Genomic DNA, 21819 nt, shown 5'->3' with positions numbered 1-21819 from the left:
AAGTGCAAGGTGTTGCAAATAGGGAAAAATAACCCTTGCTGTAATTGCACGATGTTAGGTTCCATATTAGGAGCTACCACCCAGGAAAAAGATGTAGGCATCATAGTGGATAATACTTTAAAATTACCAGCTCAGTGTGCTGCAGCAGTCAAAAAAGCAAATAGAATGTTAGGAATTATTAGGAAGGGAATGGTTAATAAAATGGAAAATGTCATAATGTCTCTATATCGCTCCATGGTGAGACCACACCTTGAATTCTGTGTGCAATTCTGATGGCCGCATCTTAAAAAAGATATTGTTGCGATGGAGAAGGTACATAGAAGGGCTACCAAAATGATAAGGGGAATGGAACAGCTCCCCTTTGAGGAAAGACTAAAGAGGTTAGGACTTTTCAGCTTGGAGAAGAGATGGCTGAGGGGGGATATGATAGAGGTGTTTAAAATCATGAAAGGTCTAGAACGGGTAGATGTGAATTGGTTATTTACTCTTTCGAATAATAGGACTAGGGGGCATTCCATGAAGTTAGCAAGTAGCACATTTAAGACTAATCGGAGAAAATTCTTTTTCACTCAACGCACAATAAAGCTCTGGAATTTGTTGCCAGAGGATGTGGTTAGTGCAGTTAGTGTAGCTGGGTTCAAAAAAGGTTTGGATAAGTTCTTGAAGGAAAAGTCAATTAACTGCTATTAATCAAGTTTACTTAGGGACTAGCCACTGCTATTAATTGCATCAGTAGCATGGGATCTTCTTAGTGTTTGGGTAATTGCCAGGTTCTTGTGGCCTGGTTTGGCCTCTGTTGGAAACAGGATGCTGGGCTTGATGGTCCCTTGGTCTGACCCAGCATGGCAATTTCTTATGTTCTTATGAGATATTTTGCCTCAGTTCTGCGGGTGATGTCATGACAGAAAATGAAAAAATATCATCTACTCAGGCCCACCTATTCAGTCAGGTGGATGGACAGGCAGCAGCCAGAACAGCATTTTCAGCATGGTGACCAGGGGGAGCACAAGCTCTGAGCTTTGCACCCTCTTCCACCTGCATTCCCTGCCATGGGATATGCCACCCATTATCCAAGCAAAGAGAGATGGTGAGGATTAATCAGAGGGCTCTCAGGAGGTGTTCTGGAGATGTAACGTGGTTCAGTCACATGTGGAAAGTCATCGTAGGCAAAGATTTTACTCAGCCTGCAAGGGTTCGGTATTTTCATAATTGAAAGTTGGCCACCCTAATTACACAGCCAAATCCAGCCCTCTGGCTTCTGCATTTAGATTTACAAATATATAGAAAGATACATTTATGTAGTGTGTGTGTCCGTCCATAAATTTGAACACACATTAACACACAGACACACACATCTCTCTCTCTCTCTCAGTAGTATATTCAAATAGGATAGTTTTGCAGTGGAATGAAGTTCACGGATAAACCAGCATATGATGATCTCGCTCTCTCAGGCGGACTCCTTAGTTGTTTATGTGTGCGAGTCTACACATTTGTGTGCCCACGTGTTTCATACACAGCTCAGCTTGAATCAGTCTGCGTTTTTTCTCGGCTGACGGCTGAATCCCCCTATCCTTGCCCTGCAGTTTTCGAGTGGAGGCTCCGGCTCTCGTTCTGCTCCGCCGCCCGCGTCAAGGTCTGGTTTAAGGGGGCCGCAGGGTGCCGGGGGGGGGGGGGTTCACATTACCGCCGCCGTGGGGATTGGCCGATGCTAGAGGCGGGCGTGCTGATTGGCTGTCGGGGAAAGCGGGGCGGGTCCGCGCGCGTGTGCCGGAGAGTTTGCTCGGGGCAGAAGAGGAGAGGGGGGATGCAGACGGGCAGGGTCCCGGGCTCAGTGGCGGCTCGGAGCTGAGCTGGCAACTTTCACGAGCGCTTGGACTGCAGAGCCAGCGCGAGCCATTTCCCTTAGCTCTCATAAAACCTTTATCGTGGAGCAGTCTGCCCTGTGCCTTCAGAGTCTTGCTATTCCGAAATCTATAACAGATATAAATGCACAGTATTTATAGTGATAGAGCCATAAAATTTAGATTTATAGACTAGACGTTTATTTTTTTTTCTGGAGAGGGAGAGACGTTTTCGCCCTCGGTTGAATAGCCCCCTTGGCATGCAAAGCACCAGACTGGACAACTTTATCTGCCACCTTCGGACTCAGGTGGTAAGTTACAAAGACTTTGCTGGTCTTTTTTTTTCTTTCTTTTTTAATTCATCTCTGGGCACAGCCGGAGGGGAGGTGTGAGAAGTCCGCGGCTTGGAAACGACGATGCTGCGTTCAGGCACTGGATGCGGGCAGGAGGCAAGAGCTGCTGCAGATGGAGCTTGCGAGGAAAGATGCTCTCAAAGATGGATAAGGAGCGAGATGGGGGATGCGGAGAGAGATGGGGAGGAATAGGGACAAAAAGGCAGGAAGGGCGATGCTTTATAAGAGGATGGAGACCGACTCTTCAGAGTGGTCGTCGTACATCGCAACATTTTTTGAACGACCACAAACTTAACTGGTGCTCCCTTGTCAAGGTGGACCGCTAGAATGTGGCTCTGGATCTGTCCCGCTCTGAGACAGTGGGACAGAAAGGGGGGGGGGGGGAGTGAGCGGGTATAAAGAAAGGGAATACAGGGGTACGGGTTGGGGGAAGAGAGAGGGGCAAGCGATGCGGCTAGGGAAGAGCAGGATAGGGGGGGGGGACGACGACAGAGAGCGTGCGCGAAGCATCAAGGTGTGAAGAGTCTGGGTGAGGAGCCAGGAGACGGGGAGAACGTGTGGCTGGTGTAGGCGGGGATGAAAGCAAACAGGGCCCGACGTGTCGGGGCAAGCGGCTCTTCCTGCGTCGCCGAAACTTTCTCGGGCGGGGGAGTGGAGGGGGCGCGGCGGCGGCGCTCGCGCTCCTGTCTGGCTTGGAGCGAAGGGGAGGGCGCGCGCATCCCTCTGCCCTGCCAGGGGGACGATGCGCTCCGGCCGGGAGAGAGCTCGCAGAGCCGCCCTGGGGGGAAGCAGGCGACGGTGAGTGGGGGTTTTTTGGGGGGGGGGGGGGGGAGCTGAGCCCGCAGGCTTTGCAAGTCCTGCGATGACATTTTCCGAAGTCCGGGCCACTTTCAAAAGAGGACTGGCCCCTCCCTCCCTACCTACCTCTCTAATCCCTTCTAGAAAACAAGGTGAAAAAGGGCGCTTGCCCGCCAAAAGTCAAATTTGTTAAGAGAGAGAAAAACAAAAAAAACCACCGAGGTGACTGACACTTTATCTTTTTTTTTGAGGTGACTTCGTTTTTAGGAGAGGACTCATTTCGAGTCCCTTCTCGGGGGGGGGGGGGGGGGGGGGGGGGGGGGATGTTGAAGGGAGGAACAAAGCTCCAGGAAGTGTTAACTCTTTGCTTTTCAGGAGGGACCTCTGCCTCGGTGAAGGCTTGCGGGGAGGGGGAGCGGCGGTTAGGGAGCCGCGGGGCTGGCAAGGTGCTCGGTAGGTGCTCGGTGCGGATATTTCCGTACACTTTGTTCTAAGAGCCGGGGTTTTTGGGTTTTTTTGTCTATAATTGGTTACTTATCTTACATGCGCGGCGCGGAGCTGGGGAGGACCGCGGAGCTGCGCGGCGCTCAGGGCAGTCGGGAGGTGCGGGGCTGCCGTTCCTCATATTATTATATTTTAAGTGTTTTAACTTCAGTGTTGAAGTAATATGTATTTTAGCCTATTATTTTTAGCTGAAAATAATGTAAAATCTATAGTGATAAGTTTGTTATATGGGTATGTTTGTTTTTGAATCTTGCTACTGCGAATTCCATGATTGTTAACCGCCTTGATATTAAATTGAAAGTCAGTATATAAAGTTGAATAAATAAATACATAAATAAATAAAATCTGGACGTTTACCCGCTTTTTTTTAAGGCTCGGTTCTAGCGCTGCCGACACGTGTTTGGCGTTAGCTGCAAATGGGTTTTTTTTTTAAATATCGCTTGTGTCGTTGTCACCAAGAGGGCAATACCCAACTAGGAAACAAATCAGCAAACGCGTGATACTTTGCCAGCTGCAGGGAGAGGATGGTCTGAAGAGGGCACCAGGGCGTCTCGGTGGAAAAGGACAAACTCTTCGCCGTCCGTCTGTGGTTTACAGCCCTCCGTGCCCTCACGTGTGGCTCCAGTCCAGGTTTTCTGATTCTCATCCCCAGGCAGTGATGCCTTTGATGTCCCACACAGGGTCTGGAGATGGAGATCGGGAAACCAGGGCTGGAAGACCAATCAGCATGACATGCAGCCAGGGTGAAGTTTACCCCTGCGAAGGAAAACAAAAACGGCTACGGTTTAGCCTAGATTTGAAAAATGAATTGTTTACTAATTGCTTGTGAATTAATATTAATAACATAGTAAATGATGGCAGATAAAGACCAAAATGGCCCATCCAGTCTGCCCAGTCACGAATAATCCCCTTTAGGTAAATATGCACATAAAATTCCCAAATGCTACCCAACCAATTCCTTCTTTGCCCATCTCTTCCACCCGATCTCTCATCTGTCCCAAGCATGGACGACCCCATTATACTCATCACATTGCTGGCTTCCCCATACTTTCTTGGATCTCTGATGCAATCGCACCACTGTCATTTTGGGTTGTAACTTCTGCTCTGTGCTTGTTTGCTGCCCTGATGCACTCATATCGCTACTGTTTGGGGTTTTAACTGCCACTCTGCACTTCATTCTTTTATTGATTTACCAGTTTTTATAACCCCCGACTTCCAACTTATGTTCCGCGCTGGTTACAACAAAACATTCATAAAATCACAATAAAATGCCGAAATAACAAAACAAACATAACTACAACTATGCTTTCTTAAAAAGAAACATCTTTAATTGTCACCTAAAGATCTTAAGATAAGACTTTGCTTGTAGCATCACTGGTGGAGCATGGCACAATGTGGGAACCACATAGAAAAAAAGCTCTAGAATACATTGTTTGCAAGTAATAATTCCTAGTAGAAGGCACTGCTAACAAACCTGCCTCTGAGGATCTTAAACATCAGAGTGGGCACATACACTTTTAGAGAGCAAGGATTTTCCATGTGCATTTTCATCCCTTTGCCATTATGGATCCTCTGTACTTAAAACACATATTTTTTTAATTATGCTACCATTTTTGTCTCCACCTCTTCAGGAAGGGCATTTTATGCATCCACCACTCTTTCTAGGAAAAAAAATATTTCCTGACTTTGTTTCTGAGTCATGATCCCTAGTTCTGCGACTTCCCTTACATTCAAAAAGGTTTGCCTTTCAGGTATTTAAATGTTTCTGTCATATTCTCCCCCATCTCTCTTCTCCTCTTCAGTAAACATATTTAGGTTTTTCAGTCTTATATCATATGGCTTTTGGTGCAGTGCCCACAACCTTTTGGTTGCCTCTCGCTGAACTGCCTCTAGCTTCTCTCTCTCTCTAACCTTTTTGAGAAATGGCCTCCAGAACTGAACACATTGTTCCAGGTGAGGACTTGCCAATGACGTACAAAACAATTATCACCTCCTTTTTTTTTTTTCCCTGGTGTTTAAACCTCTGCCTATACACCCAGGCATCCTCCTGGCTCTGGCTTACTGACTTAACATAGCATTCCGCCGCCTTGAGATTCTCAGTCACGATCACCCTGGTCAGTGCTCGTCAGCTCTTTTCCTTCTAACATGTATCACCATCCTCAGGTTTCTGCACCCCAAATGGATGACTCTACACTTTTCTTGAATTGAATCTTAGCCTTCTCATTCTGTCTACGTTCTCAGGGGTAACGCAGAGCTTTGTGTCATCTGCAAAAAGGCAAACCTTTTCTTCTAACCCATCTGCCATGTCCCCTGATATTGAAGAGGACCAGCCCCAGGACTGAGGCCCTCCCCTAATCACCTTTTTCTCCACAGAGTGAATTCCATTTACCACCGCCCTCTGTTATCTATTACTCAACAAGTTTCTAATCCAGGCCACCGCCTTGGAATATGGCCGGATTTGAGTTTTTTCCCCCCCATTAGACGGAGTTGGAGAGTCTGGAAATCAGAAAGTGAGGGAGTTCCTTTCACTCCCCCCCCCCCCCTCTCCTTCCGCCCCAAAGTCCCAGCCTGCCACAGCAGTGCATCTTTGAAGTGGATTGATAGAGCAGGCTCCTCCTCGGCACAGTCGTGCCCCGTTTTGGACTGGGTGTTTGACATCTTCAAAAAATTGGCACCCAAGGCACTTGCCGATATTGCCTATATCTAAATCCAGGCCTGTTCTGGTCCCCCTCTCCCAGACTGCTCAGTTTATTTATGAGTTCCTGTGGGGGACAGTATCAAAAGCTTTGCTGAAATCCAAGTAAACTATGCCCTTAATCTAATTCTCTGGTCATCCAATCAAAAATCTCTCCCTCTTTGCTGCCTTGCATCCTGCAAGCAGCTGGCTTGTAGGTGGAAAGAAATTAGTAAAATCTCCATAACTGGCCTATAGTTTCCAATCTCCTCCCTCTTGTCGCTTTTATAAGGACAGACAACTGTTCTTCAGTAACACGGACCCCTCCTGTCTCCAAAGATGTATTGAACAGATCCTTCAGAGAACTTGTGAGAACCTCTTGGATGGTTTTGTCCACCTTCAGTGTTACTCATTTCATCCAAACACTCCCCTTTGTAAATGGTGTGGTGTATTGCCCATATGCATCCTTGACATCCAAGAATGGACTTGTTCCACTCACTTCTTCAGTGAGCACCGAATAGAAATATTTCGCATTTCTGCTTTTTCCTCATCTCGCTCTACCCATTTTTCATCTTCTGCTCTTAGTCTTACAATTCTACCTTTTGGTCTGTCGCTGATATCCCTGAAATTGTCACCTTGCTTTACCTCTTTAGCTATTTTTTCTTCCATAAGCGCTTTTGCCATCCTGACTTTTTAGATTTTGAGAAGACATTTGACAAAGTCCCTCATGAGAGACTTCTGAGAAAATTAAAAAATCATGGGATAGGAGGCAATGTCTGCGAACTGGGTAAAGCAGGAAGCAAAAAGTAGAACTAAATGGTCAGTTTTCTCAGTGGAGGAAGGTAAATAGTGGAGTGTTTAAGGGATCTGGACTGGGAGCAGTGCTTTTTAACATATTTATAAATGATCTGGAAAAGGGGAACAATGAGTGAGGTGCTCAAATTTGCAAATGACACAAATTATTGCAAGTTGTTAAATCACAAGTAGATTGTGAAAAATTTCAGGAGGGCTTCATGAGACAGAGACCGGCATTCAAATGACAGATAAAATTTAATATGGATAAGTGAAAAGTTATGCACGTAGGGAAAAGTAATCCAAACTATAGTTACACAATATTAGATTCCATAATAGGAGTCACCACCCAGGAGAAGTATCTAGGTATCATTGTTGACAATACACTGAATTCTTCAGCTCAGTGTGCAGCGGCAGTCAAAAAAGCAACAGGATGTTAGGAATTTTTAGGAAAGGAATAGAGAATAAAAAGGAGAATATCATAATAACTCTGTGACACTCCATATGTGACCACATCTAGAGTACCATATGCAATTGTAATCACATCTCAAGAAAGATATAGCAGAACTGGAAAAGGTTCAGAGAAGGGTGACCAAAATGATAAAGGGGATGGAACAATTCCCCTATGAGGAAAGGCTAAAGAGATATTTATTTATTTATTTGCTTTTATATACCGACATTCGTTGGGGTACATCACACAGATTAAGGCTCTTCAGCTTGGAGAAGAAACAGCTGAGGGGAGATATGATAGAGGTCTATAAAATAATGATAGGAGTGGAACAGATAAATGCTAATCAGTTTTTTATTCTTTCAAAAAATAAAAAGCTAGGGGACACTTAATGAAGTTACTAAATAGCACATTTAAAACAAATCTGAGAACATACTTTTTCCCTCAACGCACAATTAAGCTCTAGAATTCACTGATGGAGGATATGGGAAAGGTAGTTAAAATAGCCAGGTTTTACAAAGTTTGGACAAGTTCCTGGAGGAAATTTCCATAAACCTTTATTAACCAGGTAGACTTGAGAACCACTGCTTATTCCTAGGCATAGGCAACAAGGAATCTATTTGGGTTCTTGCCAGGTGCTTGCAACTTGCATTGGCCACAGTTGGAAAGAGGATAATGTGCTTGATGGACCCTTGGTCTGACTCAATATGGATGTTCTTATGTTTTCATAGGGATCTGAATGGCAGATGCAATTTAATGTAGAGAAATGCAAAGTAAAGCACGTAGTGAAAAATAATGGAGGTTCAGATACCAATACAGGTGCAGCTAACAGGTACATGATGCTGGATATCATGTTAGTTGTTACCACTCAGGAAAAGGACTTTGGAATCCTTGTGGACAATACCTTGAAATGTTTAGTTCACTGTGTGGGCAGTCAAAAAGGCAAATAGAACGTTAGTAATTATTTGGAAAGGACTCGAAAACAAAACTGAGAACATCATAATAATTATGTATAGATCCATGGTATGACCACATGTTGAGAATTGTGTGCAGTTCTGGTCACCCCATCTCAAAAGACAGTGGATGTAGAAAAAGTACAGAGAAGAGTGACAAAAATGATAAAGGGGATGGAAAAGATCCCTTATAGAGAGAAGCTAAACAGATTAGGGCTGTTTAGCTTGGAAAAGAAACAACTGAGAGGGAGATATGACTGAGATTTATAAAATCAGGAATTGGGTGGAATGGGTATACAGGGAACCATTATTTATCCTTTCAAACACTAGGACTAAGGGACATACCATGATACAGCAGATTTAAAACAAATCATAGGAAGTATTTTTTCACTCAGCGCACAGTCAAGCTATGGAATCTGTTGCCAGAGGACACGGTCAAGGCAACTAGCATAGTGGGGCTCCAAAAAGGGTTTGGACAACTTCCTGAAGGAAAAGTCCATAAACAGTTATTAGCCAGATAGACTTGGGAAAGCCATCGGTTATTCCAAAGGCTGAAATAAATCAACTATTTGGAATCTTCCAGGTATTTGTGACCTGGAGTGGCCACTGTCAGAGGTAGGATGCTGAGCCCTTGGTGTGATCCAGCATGGCATGTCTTGTGTTCTTTCTATAAGTCCATAAATGCATTGGGGGGGGGGGGAACCTGAATTAGCCTGTCATATTGTTCTAATATAAATATGCACAAAGTAGGAAAGAGTAGTGGGAGCACATTGTAGGAGTGTTGGTGGGGGGGGAGGTATTAGGTTTTAGGGGGTGGGAAGGAGCAGTGGGAAATGGTTAGTGGGAAGGGCACTGTGTGCTACTTTCTGCTCATAGTTACTTTATAACAGAATGGTCATATGCAGAGCTGCCAAGTGATAGTTCAAGAAAGCAGCCTTGGCTTGTTCTGGTTATTGAATTTGCATTTCAGTGCATTGTGGTATTGTAATCCCTGGTTCTACCATTTGAGAGCAGCACTACAGGTAGCAAAAATGCATCATGGTAGGGTTGCCAGAAATCTATAACTGACCGAACATTTCCCTCCTGGAACTGGGAAAGTTTGCATCTCTGGTAATATGTTAGATGTTACAAGGACAATGCAAAAGCATTTTTACATCATTGTACTATAATACAGTGCAGCACCTTCAATGTGAGGAAAGCTGACAGATAAGGGGCTGCTTTTCTAATCAACATGTAATATGTGGTATGGATAGCTGTCAGTGGGAACCAAGATTATGGTAAGCACTGTTAGCATAGGATGTCTTCCAGTGCCTCTGCCAGAGAATTGTAGTTCAAGCTCTCTTTGTTATGGAAAGCTCCTTTCACTGTGTGATTTCGTCCATGGTAATCATAGCACAGTGCTCACCAAACATTTGCTGCTTGGGACCCCATCAGAAACTGTGACAGGCGCTCATGTTATCTGGATTAGCCATGCAATTTTAACCCATCACATATCTAGATTAGTATAACTGAGATTACAAGTCCAGAGACACGACAGGACAAAACCAGAACTGGCTCTGCCTGTCCAGATGACCTGGTACCAGCCCCTGTGTGAACCACCCACCAAACCAAAACCCTACCCGGTCTGAAAACTAGAAATGGTGTAAACCGGAAAATGTTCAGATACTTAGGACAATGGGAGCCAAAAAAGCTTTGAGTGTAGGTTGATGTCAGCCTGTCAGATTTGGCTTTCTCCCTCCAGTGGTGGCCTTAGGGGAGGGCAAACTGGGTGATCTCCAGGGACCCACATTTAGAGGACTGCAAAATTTGCAATACTTTTTTTTTTTGGGGTGGGGGGGTAACGTTTTTGAAAGGAAATGGTTCTACTTGCATTTTAGCACTCAACTATTTCTCTAATTATCCTAAAGCATATTAAGAAGATCCACGACAGGTGGATTAATAGCTGAGCATATACATCTTGCTTCTTGTTTTGTAAACTCTCTAGTAATAACTATGTATGAACTATGTATGAACTATGTAGATATCACAATAATGCCTCATTACCTTAGCACTTGAACATAAAAATAGGAAGAGGTTTAGATTACACTGGTGATGGGCAAGGTAAAAAGTTTCATTTTATTTTATATTATTGTTTCTTTTTATTACTGTTATTTGTTTTTCATTGCATTTGATGTTTATTTCTGTTCATTTCACTTACTTGAAACAAAATACCCAAAAACAAAAGGCAATGCAGGGCTCCCCTTCCCATTCACTGCCAAATTCCCTCCCCAGCACAAACAAATAAGAAATTAACCCCTGGCCTTCCAGGGACAAAATTTGTCCTTTTATTGTGCCCCCACCACCACATGACCTCTGACTCCCCCTCCACTTTGGCGTCAGTTCCCCCCTTCCAGAAACTGCCTCCCCCTACTTTTTGCCTCAGTCATCTCCTTCCTGCAAGTGGCATCAATCTCTCCCCTCCAATCTCTTCCCCTCCCCAACCTTTCTCTTCATTGTCTCCTAGCAATTGTCCTCAGTTTCTCCTCCTCTTGTCTGTGACCCACCTCGTCCTCAATATCCTGCCCGATTTTGGCCTCAGAATCTCCCTTCCTGTCCTTCAGTCTCCATCCCTTACCGTACCTCATTATCCGTGTCAGCTGCGAGCTCCAATCCCAGCCCCTTCCTCTCTTCTTCTGGCGGATCCCTGCTGGCTTCACAGCTCCAGTCCTGGCTCTTCCTGTCTTTTTCCGCTGGCAGCAGAAGAATCAGGTCTGATCAAAAGGGAATTGGGGTGGCAGGATTAAAGGTTGGGGAGGACGGGGGGCAGTAACTAGGTCCTGTGAGGATAGCGTTTGATCTACTGGGCACAGGCAAGATCCATATATTAGCAAAAATTAAAAAAAAAACCCCACAGACGCCAGCAGTTACCAAGCAGCCAGATTTTGCCTTAGCCTCCCCTTCTTATCTTGCCGCTGGAAGATGCAAATCATCTGGCTGACACTTCTCTTGCCCAGGGCTCGCCCCTGCGGCTCTCAGCCTCGCTATTGGCTGTGCAGAGGTGGCAGCAGAAATGTAGAAGCAGGAAAAAAAAATAAATGCCGCTGGGGATTCGAGTTTGCTCCGCTTATGCTGAAGCGGCTTAAATCTGTTGGTACTTTGCTGCTCGCGGCCTACCTCTTGGCACTCCTCTTCAGAAGATGGCATCAGCTCCTTGGGCCGCAGCCCAGCACCCTCTCCTATCCTCCCAGCCTGGCCCCACCACCGCAATCAGACCTAAGGGCCCGCACTGGCCAGTGCCAACTCCACCCTCTGTTAAACCCCTGCCCCCCCCCCCCCCAAGGGTGCTGCCCCATGCAATTGCATGGTATGCAGACCCACTAGCACCAGGCCTGGGGAAGGTCCCATGCAAATTTTCCCCATGAGGAGACACACTCATACCCTCAGCCCAGTGCCAAGGCTGACTCTGAACTCCCCAAGTCTCCTCCTGTCTCACATGGATGCACAGTTTTTATATACAATGTCAATCCCTCCTAATGGGGGGAGATACACTTCACTAATGCACCTCACTACACACTGACCTCACATTACAGGGCCAGGTCGGTTGAGACCTCTGACACATGCTGCTGGCAAACCAACCTGTGAGGCCACAGATGCCATACCATTCAGGGGCAACCACTGGGAGTGGGGGACAGAATTTGGCACCGCCCCTCCCCCCCCCCCCCCTCTCTCTCTCTCTCACACACACACACAAAGAAAAACCCAGGGATTTCACTCGAGTTTTTATTGCATTTCATTTTGAAATGCCAAGTAATGAAGGAAAGCGTTGCATTGTGTTTTTAATAGCAATTCAAAACAAATGCACAGCCCTAGATGACAGTGAGCAGATTTGGGGCTTACCGTCAAAGAAGGAAGGCAACAGGAAAATTATCTGCCTCAGGGCTGTTTTAAGCCTCTATGACGCCCTGGGCAAACCTCGCTAGGATGGGCCTCTCCCCACTCCTCACCATATAAACTTTTTGCGCAATTTACGAACCATGGACTCAGCCAATCTTTGTTAAGACCTAAAGAAGATAATATGGCAATAGCAATCTTCTTTTCTTTATTTACCATTTTATTCATTTTTTAATTTGTTTTTGGGATCAAGCTGGGCCCCTCTCAGGCTTTGGGCCCTATGGATAAAACGGCCTAGCAAGTCATCGATTCATCAATATACTGCTTGCCTGCTTGTGCCCTGTGGGCCATCTCCTCTACATCATCCAAGATGCAATGAACCTAGAATGTAACTCTCATGAAAAAAAAAAACTTCTTCAACTTATTACGAGAGCAATTGTCAAAGCCTTTAATGCATGTAAATAGCAATCTAAGGGCTGGATTTTCAAAGGGTTACGCGTGCCGGGCCTATTTTCAAAAGGCTCAGCGACGCACGTAAAGCCCTGGGACGTGTGTAAGGGGGTGGGGTCAGAGGCTGTGCTGGGGATCGCATGCCGGCAGTTGGCCAGCAGGCGCAACAGGGTAAGACAATTTTTTTGGGGGGGGGGGTGTTAGCTTAGGGCTGGGAGGTGGAGGAGTTTGGGGAAGGGAAGGTGGGGTGGGGGGAGGGAACGGGGGAAGGCAGCGCGGCTCAGTGCGCACCGACCCCCGATTTTATAACATGCGCACACATGTTATAAAATCGGGCGTACATGTGCGCGCGCCGGGTAGCACGCACATTTTCGCCCACGCGCATGTCTTAAAATCTACCCCTATGTGTGTTGACTGGCTGTCAGAAAATTGCCCTCTCTATACCTGTGGGTGGAACCCTGAGACTCAGGGAATTTGCATAAATAACTGGTTTCAGGTGAAACACTGAAAAGTTCTAGGCAGAAGCTTTCTGTTTATTACTTTAGCCCCTCCCCTTTAGGCAGAAAACAGAGAAGAGAGCAGAGCACTTGTTTTACTGCTCTGATGTGTCTGCTCCAGCCTCACCCCCTCCCCTCCTGTTCCCATGTTCTCTGTATCAACAGGCACCATGTAGGGGAGAAACAGGTTGGGAGGGGTTGGAGCAAACACAGCTCAGCCTGTCAGCTGAGGGAGGGAGGGAGGAAGGAAGGAGACACCCCAAACCAAAAGTCAGGGAGCCGTGAGTGATTTATAGGCGGCAGGGAGGGGGAAGGAGAGTGCTGGGATCAGGGAGAAGGGAAGGGGAAGAGTTCTGGGGTAATCCTGGATGGGGGAGAGAGGGAGTGTGTGGGGGAGGCCAAGTGAAAGAGAGAAGTTTTTGTGCATCCCTCTACCCGCATGCTAATCTACAGTAGTCTCAGGATGGCCACATCGCAAAAGTGCCCAGGTATGGCCCTTTCTCAACTGTTCCACAGTGCGCGTACTTTTAGCTGAATTTAGAAATGGGGCTCCCAGAAATGTGTTTAGTCTGGGGGAGTAAACTGCAGTTTCAACTCTATGCATGTTAGTTTCCATAAAAATCTGCCATGATATGTCCATGGGGAGAACAGTTTTGAGGAGTGCGAGGAGGCTGCAAGCCAATTGTTGAACGGGAGGAGGCGGGACAATTTGCAAAGGGGGCCTTCTCCGGAGTAAACACTCTTTTACCCCCAGTATGTGTCTCAGTAAAAAAAGGTTTGTTATGACTCGTGTTCCGAGTGTTGTGCTGATGCATTATGTCACATTTTCACTTCAATTGTATTTCAGTCTTACCTCACAAATATTTATATGATCAATAGCATATTAAGATATTTTCTTGCAGTTTCCTAGATAGGGCAAAATGAAATCTGAAATGAAAAAAATGTTCAACTGCTTATAAAGTCATCGACATTAAGGCCGCCCCCCCCCCAACAACCCTACGGCCTGCATTGTTCCCTGGGTCCTGCTTCCAGGACCCATTGCCACAGAGCCTTGGGTTGGGTGGCCCTGGCAATACAGCTGAGGAAATGCAGAGGGGAAACAAAAGCAATCGAGAAACTCCCCCTCCTTCCCATCTGGCCCTTAACCACCAACAAATTACAAAGATTTTTTTTTCCCTGTTGTTTTTCTGCCCCTCCTTACAGGAGGCTGTGTGGTTTAACAGTTTCTCACTCGCTAGTTTCTGACAGCCTAACAAGAGAGATAGCATTACTGGGCTTGTAATTATGGGATATGTGTAGCTGGCAGGGTGGAGATCTGGTGGAAGGGGCAATGTGGTGCCTTATTGTCCTGAGAAAGAAAAGAGTCTCTTCTGAGAGCCGAACTGTACTGAAAAAATACAGAGAAAGGCAGAAAGGAAAGAGGAGATAAAAAGGAACATTTTACAGGAAAGGAAGGAAAGGCAAGAAAAAATGGAAGCGAAAGGGAAACAGATGGAGCAGCGATCATGTTACAGCCACGGTCTCCAATATATACATTGCCCAAGTGCATACAGATAGCGAAAGAAAGAAAAGCAGGTTTTACAATGCAAACACATTCACTCATCAGCCATTAGCTGGGGCTGGCATTTCTACTAGGATCCGTCACTTGCGAATAGGTTACTTTATGCACAGCATGAGATAAATGACCCTCCCTTGTATGCAGGGCATATTCAGTGGAATCGCAGACTCTCAAAGTTACTGCTGCTGCTTTCTTTAATCTGTGCATTGCTTCCTTCTGGAACACTCAGGGGTCGATTTTTAAAAGCGTCGCGTGCGCAAAAATGCCCGTGTACGTGAGTATGTAAGGCCACGGCTTGAGCAACGCGGATTTTAAAAGCTGTGATTTATGTGCGTATATGTGCAAACGCAAGCAAAAAAATAAAGGGGCAGGGTGTTGGCATTCCAGGGCAGAGCCCACAGTTACGCGCGTAACTCCAAGTTTTAAAACCGGAGGCCGCAGACGCAGCAACTTGTTAGCCGTGTAACTTTACTGCTGCTCCTGATGAGGAGCAAGTCTGCTGATCTTGCAGTTTTTGGGCTTACAGGACAGGGTGAGGGGAACGGGTCAACTGGGGGACATGCAGGATGAAGAACCAGAGGGGTCTGGATGACCTTGAGATTGACTGGGCAAACTGGTAGACTAATTGGAAAAACTGGGAATGTCCCTAGGGGGAGCGTGTTTTAAAATCCGCTTACACGCGTGCGTTAAAGCCGGCAAAGTCCTGTGGAAGATAACGCGAAGTAGGTTTGCTCGAGTAACCTTGTAAAATTAGGAGCATACTTACAAGCGGTAGGCACATTTTAAATCATACGCACGCAAGTGTGCGCATGATTTAAAATTCAAGCGTATCTCCGCTCGTGTGCCAATACGCGCATGTATGGGAGCACGCGCGCTGGTTTTAAAATTAGCCTGCTAGGGTGCAATTTGTGCAGGTAGCATATCCAAACTGGTGGCCCCAGTGCATGTGGGATTATTTCTTTTTCTGCTACATTTTCCTGGTCTCTGATTGCATTTCTAGGTACAGAAAGGTCACGTGGTACTGATACTTCTATGAGCATTGCTGTTTTGTATTTTTCTCCTTTTCCACTAAGAATGAAGCTTTATAGTCGTTGGGATGACATTGCCCCATGTGCTCACAACTTCTTCATACTCTGTAATTCTGTCAGGGTTGTGCTTCCAGTATTTCTCTGCTACTGTGATGTTAGGAGGGTCATTTTATAACCCTGTTAAATGTATAACGCTCCGGCGTAAGTTCCTGTTCACTGTACACAGACGTGATATCTTTGATGAGCGGCGGTATATAAAAAATTATAAATAAATAAATAATAAATAACAGTGCACTTAGGGCTAAAGCCTCTGAATTTTCAAAGTGCATATACACGCAGAACGCAGCACAGCATAAAAGCACACATATTTGTCTAATAGCTTTTGGAAATCAGACCCATAGTATTTTCACAGTTTCCAGCAGATAAGTTGGTCTACTTTATTGCACCTTTCTGTATACCCACCATCTGGCATCAGCACATCATACCCAACAACGAGTAACTGTTTCCAATTCTGTGTTAAAGAATCTGCATTTCTCCGTTTTGCTGTTTTTTTTTTCCTTTTGGCATGCTGCCTGTGAATGAGCTTGTCCATAGTTCACTGTCTTCTGCTACAATTACAAATCACTCATACTAATATAACATAGAAAATGACAGCACCTAAAATCAAAATGGTCCATCCAGTCTGCCCAGCAAGGTGTTTAGGGTTCTAACTGCCACTCTGGGCAGGTTACCCCCATGCAGAAATGTTACTCCAGAAGTTACCACAGGTTACTCTGTTTCTTCATTTCCATCCTCTAAGCCATTTCAGATCCTCTGTGCTTATCCCACACTTACAGTTCTTGTCTTCACCACCTCTTCCAGGAGGGCATTCCATGCATCTACTGCCCTTTCCATGAAAATGTGTTTCCTGGCGTTGTTCCTGAGTCTTTTCCCTTGGAATTTCATATCATTTCCCCTAGTTCTACAGCTTCTTTTCCAGCGGGAATGGTTCGATTCTTGTGCATTACCAATATGTAGATTGATTATTCTTTGTTCTGCTCTTTCCTTCATGTCTCGTTCTAGCATTTTCTATTCTGAAAGTCCCCAGAAGCAGGTCACCTCCTCCCAGGATGCTATAGAAAGACCCTGGGGAAATCTTACATTTCAGTCTCCCCGATACCTTTAGTCACCAGGTGATGTGTTCATTTGAGAAGATAAGAGCACATGAAGTGTCATGCTGGGTCACGGAGCCCAACCCCCTGTCTCTTGATCCTGGCCAATCCAGATCACTTGAACAGTACCTGGAAGATCCTAAAGGAAAAGTCTTTTCCTTTTGTACTCACTCTCAGAAGTAAGCGCTGGCAATCTCCAAGTCTTCCTAGCTAATAATTATTAATGGACCCGTTTTCCAGAAATGTCTTCAAACCTTTTCTAAACCAAGGTATACTACTTACTGGTCCTGATTATATCCTACAGCAACAAATTCCACAGCTTCATTGTGCGTTGACTGAGAAGTACTTTCTTAAATTTATTTTAAATCTGCTACCAGATACTTTCATGGAGTGGCCCTTGGTCCTAGAAATGTTTGAAAGGATAAGTAATTGTTCTTTATTGACCTGTTCCATACAACTCACAGAGGCCGATATTCAGCACCTTTGGTCTGGACAACTTTGGACTTGATACACAGATTTTTATTTTTCATATGTTACTCATACGTTATTCAAAAATCCAGAAATCACTAGATACAATGTGCAATCCATAACATTTCTCTTAATTCTACAATTTAAAATAACCACATTAAAATTTGCATCTTCCATAAACCAAACATAAGCAGAATTACCCCGACAAAGGATCCCTCATTTCACTTATAAGAGGCTTCTTCAGGGGGAATTATATCACAGCTGGAAAAGATTCAGCCGTCTGTTGACAAAAACCACTGAATAACAGATTTTTAACCACGTATATAGGATATTTCTTCCCAAAATTCACATAAGGATCAAGTTTCAAATGGACCCAAATATTCAAACCAATCATATCATATTCCCGTGAGCACCCAAGCACATCTCATCAAGCTGCTTATTTAATCCACCGTATTAACTCCAACAGGACCACCAACAAGGAGGGATCCTTTGTTGGGGTAATTCTGCTTATGTCGCAGTACAATTATGAGAAGATCCCTGCTTATTACAGCGGCAGACACAAGGAGCATTTGGAGAATCCCACATATACTGGACGATTTATAAAAATCAATTAATGAATTAGTGAATGTAATGCGATATATAAAGATATAAGAAGTAGGAGTTTAATTTGTATCCGGGATCTGCTGCACATGTATGTAGAGGTATATATATATGATAGGACTTTTTTTTAATGGGAATAGCATGGGATGTTAGAATGAGTGAGTATGATTGTGTAAGGTGTGATTTGTTTTATGTGAAGCGTGAATTTTAATATGGTTATTTTTAGTTGCATAATTAAGAGAAATGTTATGGCTTGCACAAAGTATTTAGAAATGTCTTGATTTCTGAATAATGTATTAGCATATGAAGAATAAACATTTTTGTATATGGGGTAGGTTTTCCACATGTGTGCGCGTTTCCCTATGCACACACATGGACGTGCCGATTTTTTTTTACCATGCGCGCACCAGCGCACGCATGGTGGAAAATTTGAGGGCCATGTGCGTAACGTGTGGGCAGCATGCACAAGGGGGAGGGGGATTTTTGCAATTTCTGCATGGCAACGCATCCTAGCCTTCACCAGTTCCCTCCCAGTCCGCTCCAATTAAGGAATGGACTGGGAAGGAACTTCCCTACCCCCTACCCTAATCTCCCTTCCCCTCTCCTCTCCACCTCCTAAACCCTACCATTTTCTTTTTTCTTCTTTAGTTTGCAACTTACTTCAAGCTCCCAGTTATCTGGATAACTTTTTAGCCAACTAACTCGGGGACAGGGCAGGAGAATTTCAGGGCAGAGTCAACTATTTGGCTAAGTTAGTGGGACAAATGTCGATTTTCAGTGTTATCTGGATAACATAGTTGGATAACTGTAGGATAGCTTATTCAGCTAACTTTAAGATAGCCAGGGATACTCAGCAGTGTGCCTAATATCCCTGAATATGGATCTCATAATTTTATTAATCTCTATCATATTCCCTCTGAGTTATCCCTTCTTCAGGCAGAAGAGCCCTAACCTGTTTAGCCTGTCTTCATAAGGGAGTTGTTCCATCCCCTTTATCATTTTTGTTGCTCCTCTCAGTATCTTTTCTAGTTCTGCTATATCGTTTTTTAGATGGGATGACCAGACCTGCCCACAGAACTCAATGTGGTCATATCATAGATTTATTCAGGGTCATGTGGATATTCTCAGTTTTATTTTCTATTCCTGTTTTTTGTTTTTTTTTTAAAGCTGCTGCAGAGTGAGTTAATGATTTTAATGTATTGACTCTTAGGTGCTTTTCCTGAGTGCTTTCACTTAGGCCCGGATTTTAAAGGCCCAGCCAGGAGCGAAAGTCCCAGGTCCGAAGAAAAGGGGCAGGGCAGTCCGGGGGTGGGGCTGGGCGAGGGGCCTCCGGCACAGTGCCATTTGCCGCTGTGTGGGAGGATTGCATGCCGGCAGGCTGCCAGCGCACGCAACCTGCGCCTGCCCCGAGGCAGGCGCAATAAGTACGATAAGGTCGGGGGGAGCTAGGTTAGGGCTAGGGGGCGGGTAGGTTAGGGGAAGGGGAAGGGAGGTTAGTTTAGGGGGTTGGGAACTGGGGAAAGCTGCGGGAATCAGCGCACACAGGTTGCACTGATGTGCATCCCCTTGTGTCTTAAAATCTACCCCTATATGTAAAACCTAACACTATATACATATAGTTAGGATTATTTTCCCCTATGGCTATCACTTTGCTCTGGTCCACATTATATTTCACATTTGCCATTTATATGACCAGTTCTCCAGTCGGATAAGGTCCTCTGGCAGTTCTTCACAATCTACTCATGTTTTGACTACTTTGAAAAATGTTGTGTCCTCTTCAGATTTGATCACCTCACTCATTGCTTCCTTTTTCAGATCATTAATGAGATGCAGATACACTATATCAATTAACTTGCCCTTATCCATGTGCTTTTTGAAACTCAAATTGTATTAGTTTTTTACACTGTGGGGCAAGTGGGATGTTTTAGAGATATTTAAATACTGCAATGTTTTAATGCACAAGAAACAAGTCTTTTCAACAGAAAAGAAGTTTTAGAACTAGGAGCCATGACATAGAGCTTCAAGATGGTAGTCTTGGAGGAAATATTACTTCCCCAAAAGGGTGGCGGATGCTTGAAATAACCTTCCAGAGGGGGCAGCAGAGGCAAAAGTGTCGGAATTGAAAAACCAGTGGGAAAAATGCAAAGTCTGCCTGGAGACAAGAGGATGGTAATAAAGCATGGCATGGCAGTTCAGCCAATTAACACCAGTGGTATGACCGCTTTGCACTTTCAAGAATGCACTGGAATAACCTGCATGGAGCAGCAGTTACAGGCACAAACAGCAGCGATTGAACAGCATCGGGCCTGCAAGAAGATAGGACGACGCACATGGAGGGATCGTAGTTAAATCCCCAAACATCACTGAGCATGAGGAGATTGGATCTTTTTTTTTTTTTAACCACAGCACCACTAACCTTGGTGGCTGTGGGGATTATTGCACGATTTGGTAATAATAGAAGGGAGCCTGAGTGTTAGCTTAATTATTAGTTTTCTAAGAAGCAAAGGTGTGGATGGTAAGGCCTGAAGTGAATCTGCTGGTCCAAAAACAAAATGATTGCTTCCAGCAGATAACAAAATAAAACCAAAAACGCAACGTAATAAGTAAACAGAAACATGACAGACGAACTAACATGCAGATTTTGGGGCATGCTTGGCACGGATGAAGAGGGCAGTGATGGTAAAATGAGTGACAGGACTGGGAAAGGGGAGTTGGTGTTGAGTTGCATACGGCATTTTATACACATGCCTCTGAGCATATTGGATGAATCTCTACTAGGCAGACTGGATGGCCCAGTTTGGTCTTTATCTACCCTCCTTTACTATATTTTACAGCTAATTTACCAGTGCTTATGCGCTTTCCAATTTTCCTGAAACGGTCTATCGGAGCCAGAAGGCAGAAGAAATGTGAGATAGACCTTTCGCCTTAGGTAGAAAAAGCTTTACTCGCAGAATTGTTAAAAAAAAAAAAAAAAGCCCAACTCTGGCCGAGTTTCGCACAAATGGCTGTATCGGGGGACTGGTCAAATAAGACGCTTCTAAAAGCGCACAAAGATAGTATTGTAACCGAACGACATGAGGAAAATTGATGAACAGCATCTCATGAATCGAAAAACCTTTACTGATTGTCAGAAATCATAAGTGATTGTGCCATTAAAGAATTTCAAATGGCGTGAATGTGAGCCAGAAACACTGTTACCGTTTGCACTCAGTAAAAGTTTTTCGATTTATGAGACGCTTTTCATCAATTTTCCTCATATGCAAATGTAGGGCTTTTTTTTAACAATTGTGCGAGTAAAGCTTTTTCTGCCTAAGGCGACAGGTCTATCCCGCATTTCTTCTGCCTTCTGTTTTCCTGCTGTCCAGTTTTTAAAGAAGCCCAAACGACTGCCAGCTTCTTTCCAGCACTATTCAGCCATGCTGGCAGTCGTTTGGGCTTCTTTCAACCTCTTCTAACTTGTGGAATACCTTGGGAGGGTAATTTTCAAAACTTTTACCCAGGTTAGGAGGCGTTTACCTCTCCTCCCACACTGTAAAAGGCCATGTGCCAGGAATAGGGTGGGAACAAAGAGATGGGTGCAGGTCAGGGGAGAGGTTTTCATTCTGAGATCCCCACACTTCCATGGCACCTGCTTTCCCTTGCTGGCCTGAATTTCCAAAGGAAAGGACCACGGGGAATTTCTCTTTGAAAATGAACTGGCACTCTGCAAGCCCCAGAGACAGTTTGAAAATTGCCCATTTATCGGGGCTGCCAAGATGCTTCTCACCTCAGGCAGACTTTTAGCCCTCCCATCTTCTCCACGTAGTTTCCTTCTCATTTCCTCTCCCTTTTTAA

General features: G+C 44.9%; 1 protein-coding gene across 1 annotated transcript in view; it reads left to right on the top strand.

The window, feature by feature from the left end:
• The first annotated feature begins 1802 nt into the window (after positions 1-1802).
• Positions 1803-21819, top strand: part of INKA1 (inka box actin regulator 1) — a 37321-nt gene continuing 17304 nt past the window's right edge. Inside the window, exon 1 of the mRNA XM_029599674.1 lies at positions 1803-2152. Within this exon, the coding sequence (XP_029455534.1) occupies positions 2102-2152 (51 nt within the window). The 5' untranslated portion in view covers positions 1803-2101. The remainder of the gene's footprint in view (positions 2153-21819) is intronic.

This window comes from Rhinatrema bivittatum, chromosome 4, assembly GCF_901001135.1.
Source record: "Rhinatrema bivittatum chromosome 4, aRhiBiv1.1, whole genome shotgun sequence".
In the NCBI taxonomy this organism is placed as follows: domain Eukaryota; kingdom Metazoa; phylum Chordata; class Amphibia; order Gymnophiona; family Rhinatrematidae; genus Rhinatrema; species Rhinatrema bivittatum.
This window is presented reverse-complemented; position numbering and strand designations above follow the sequence as displayed.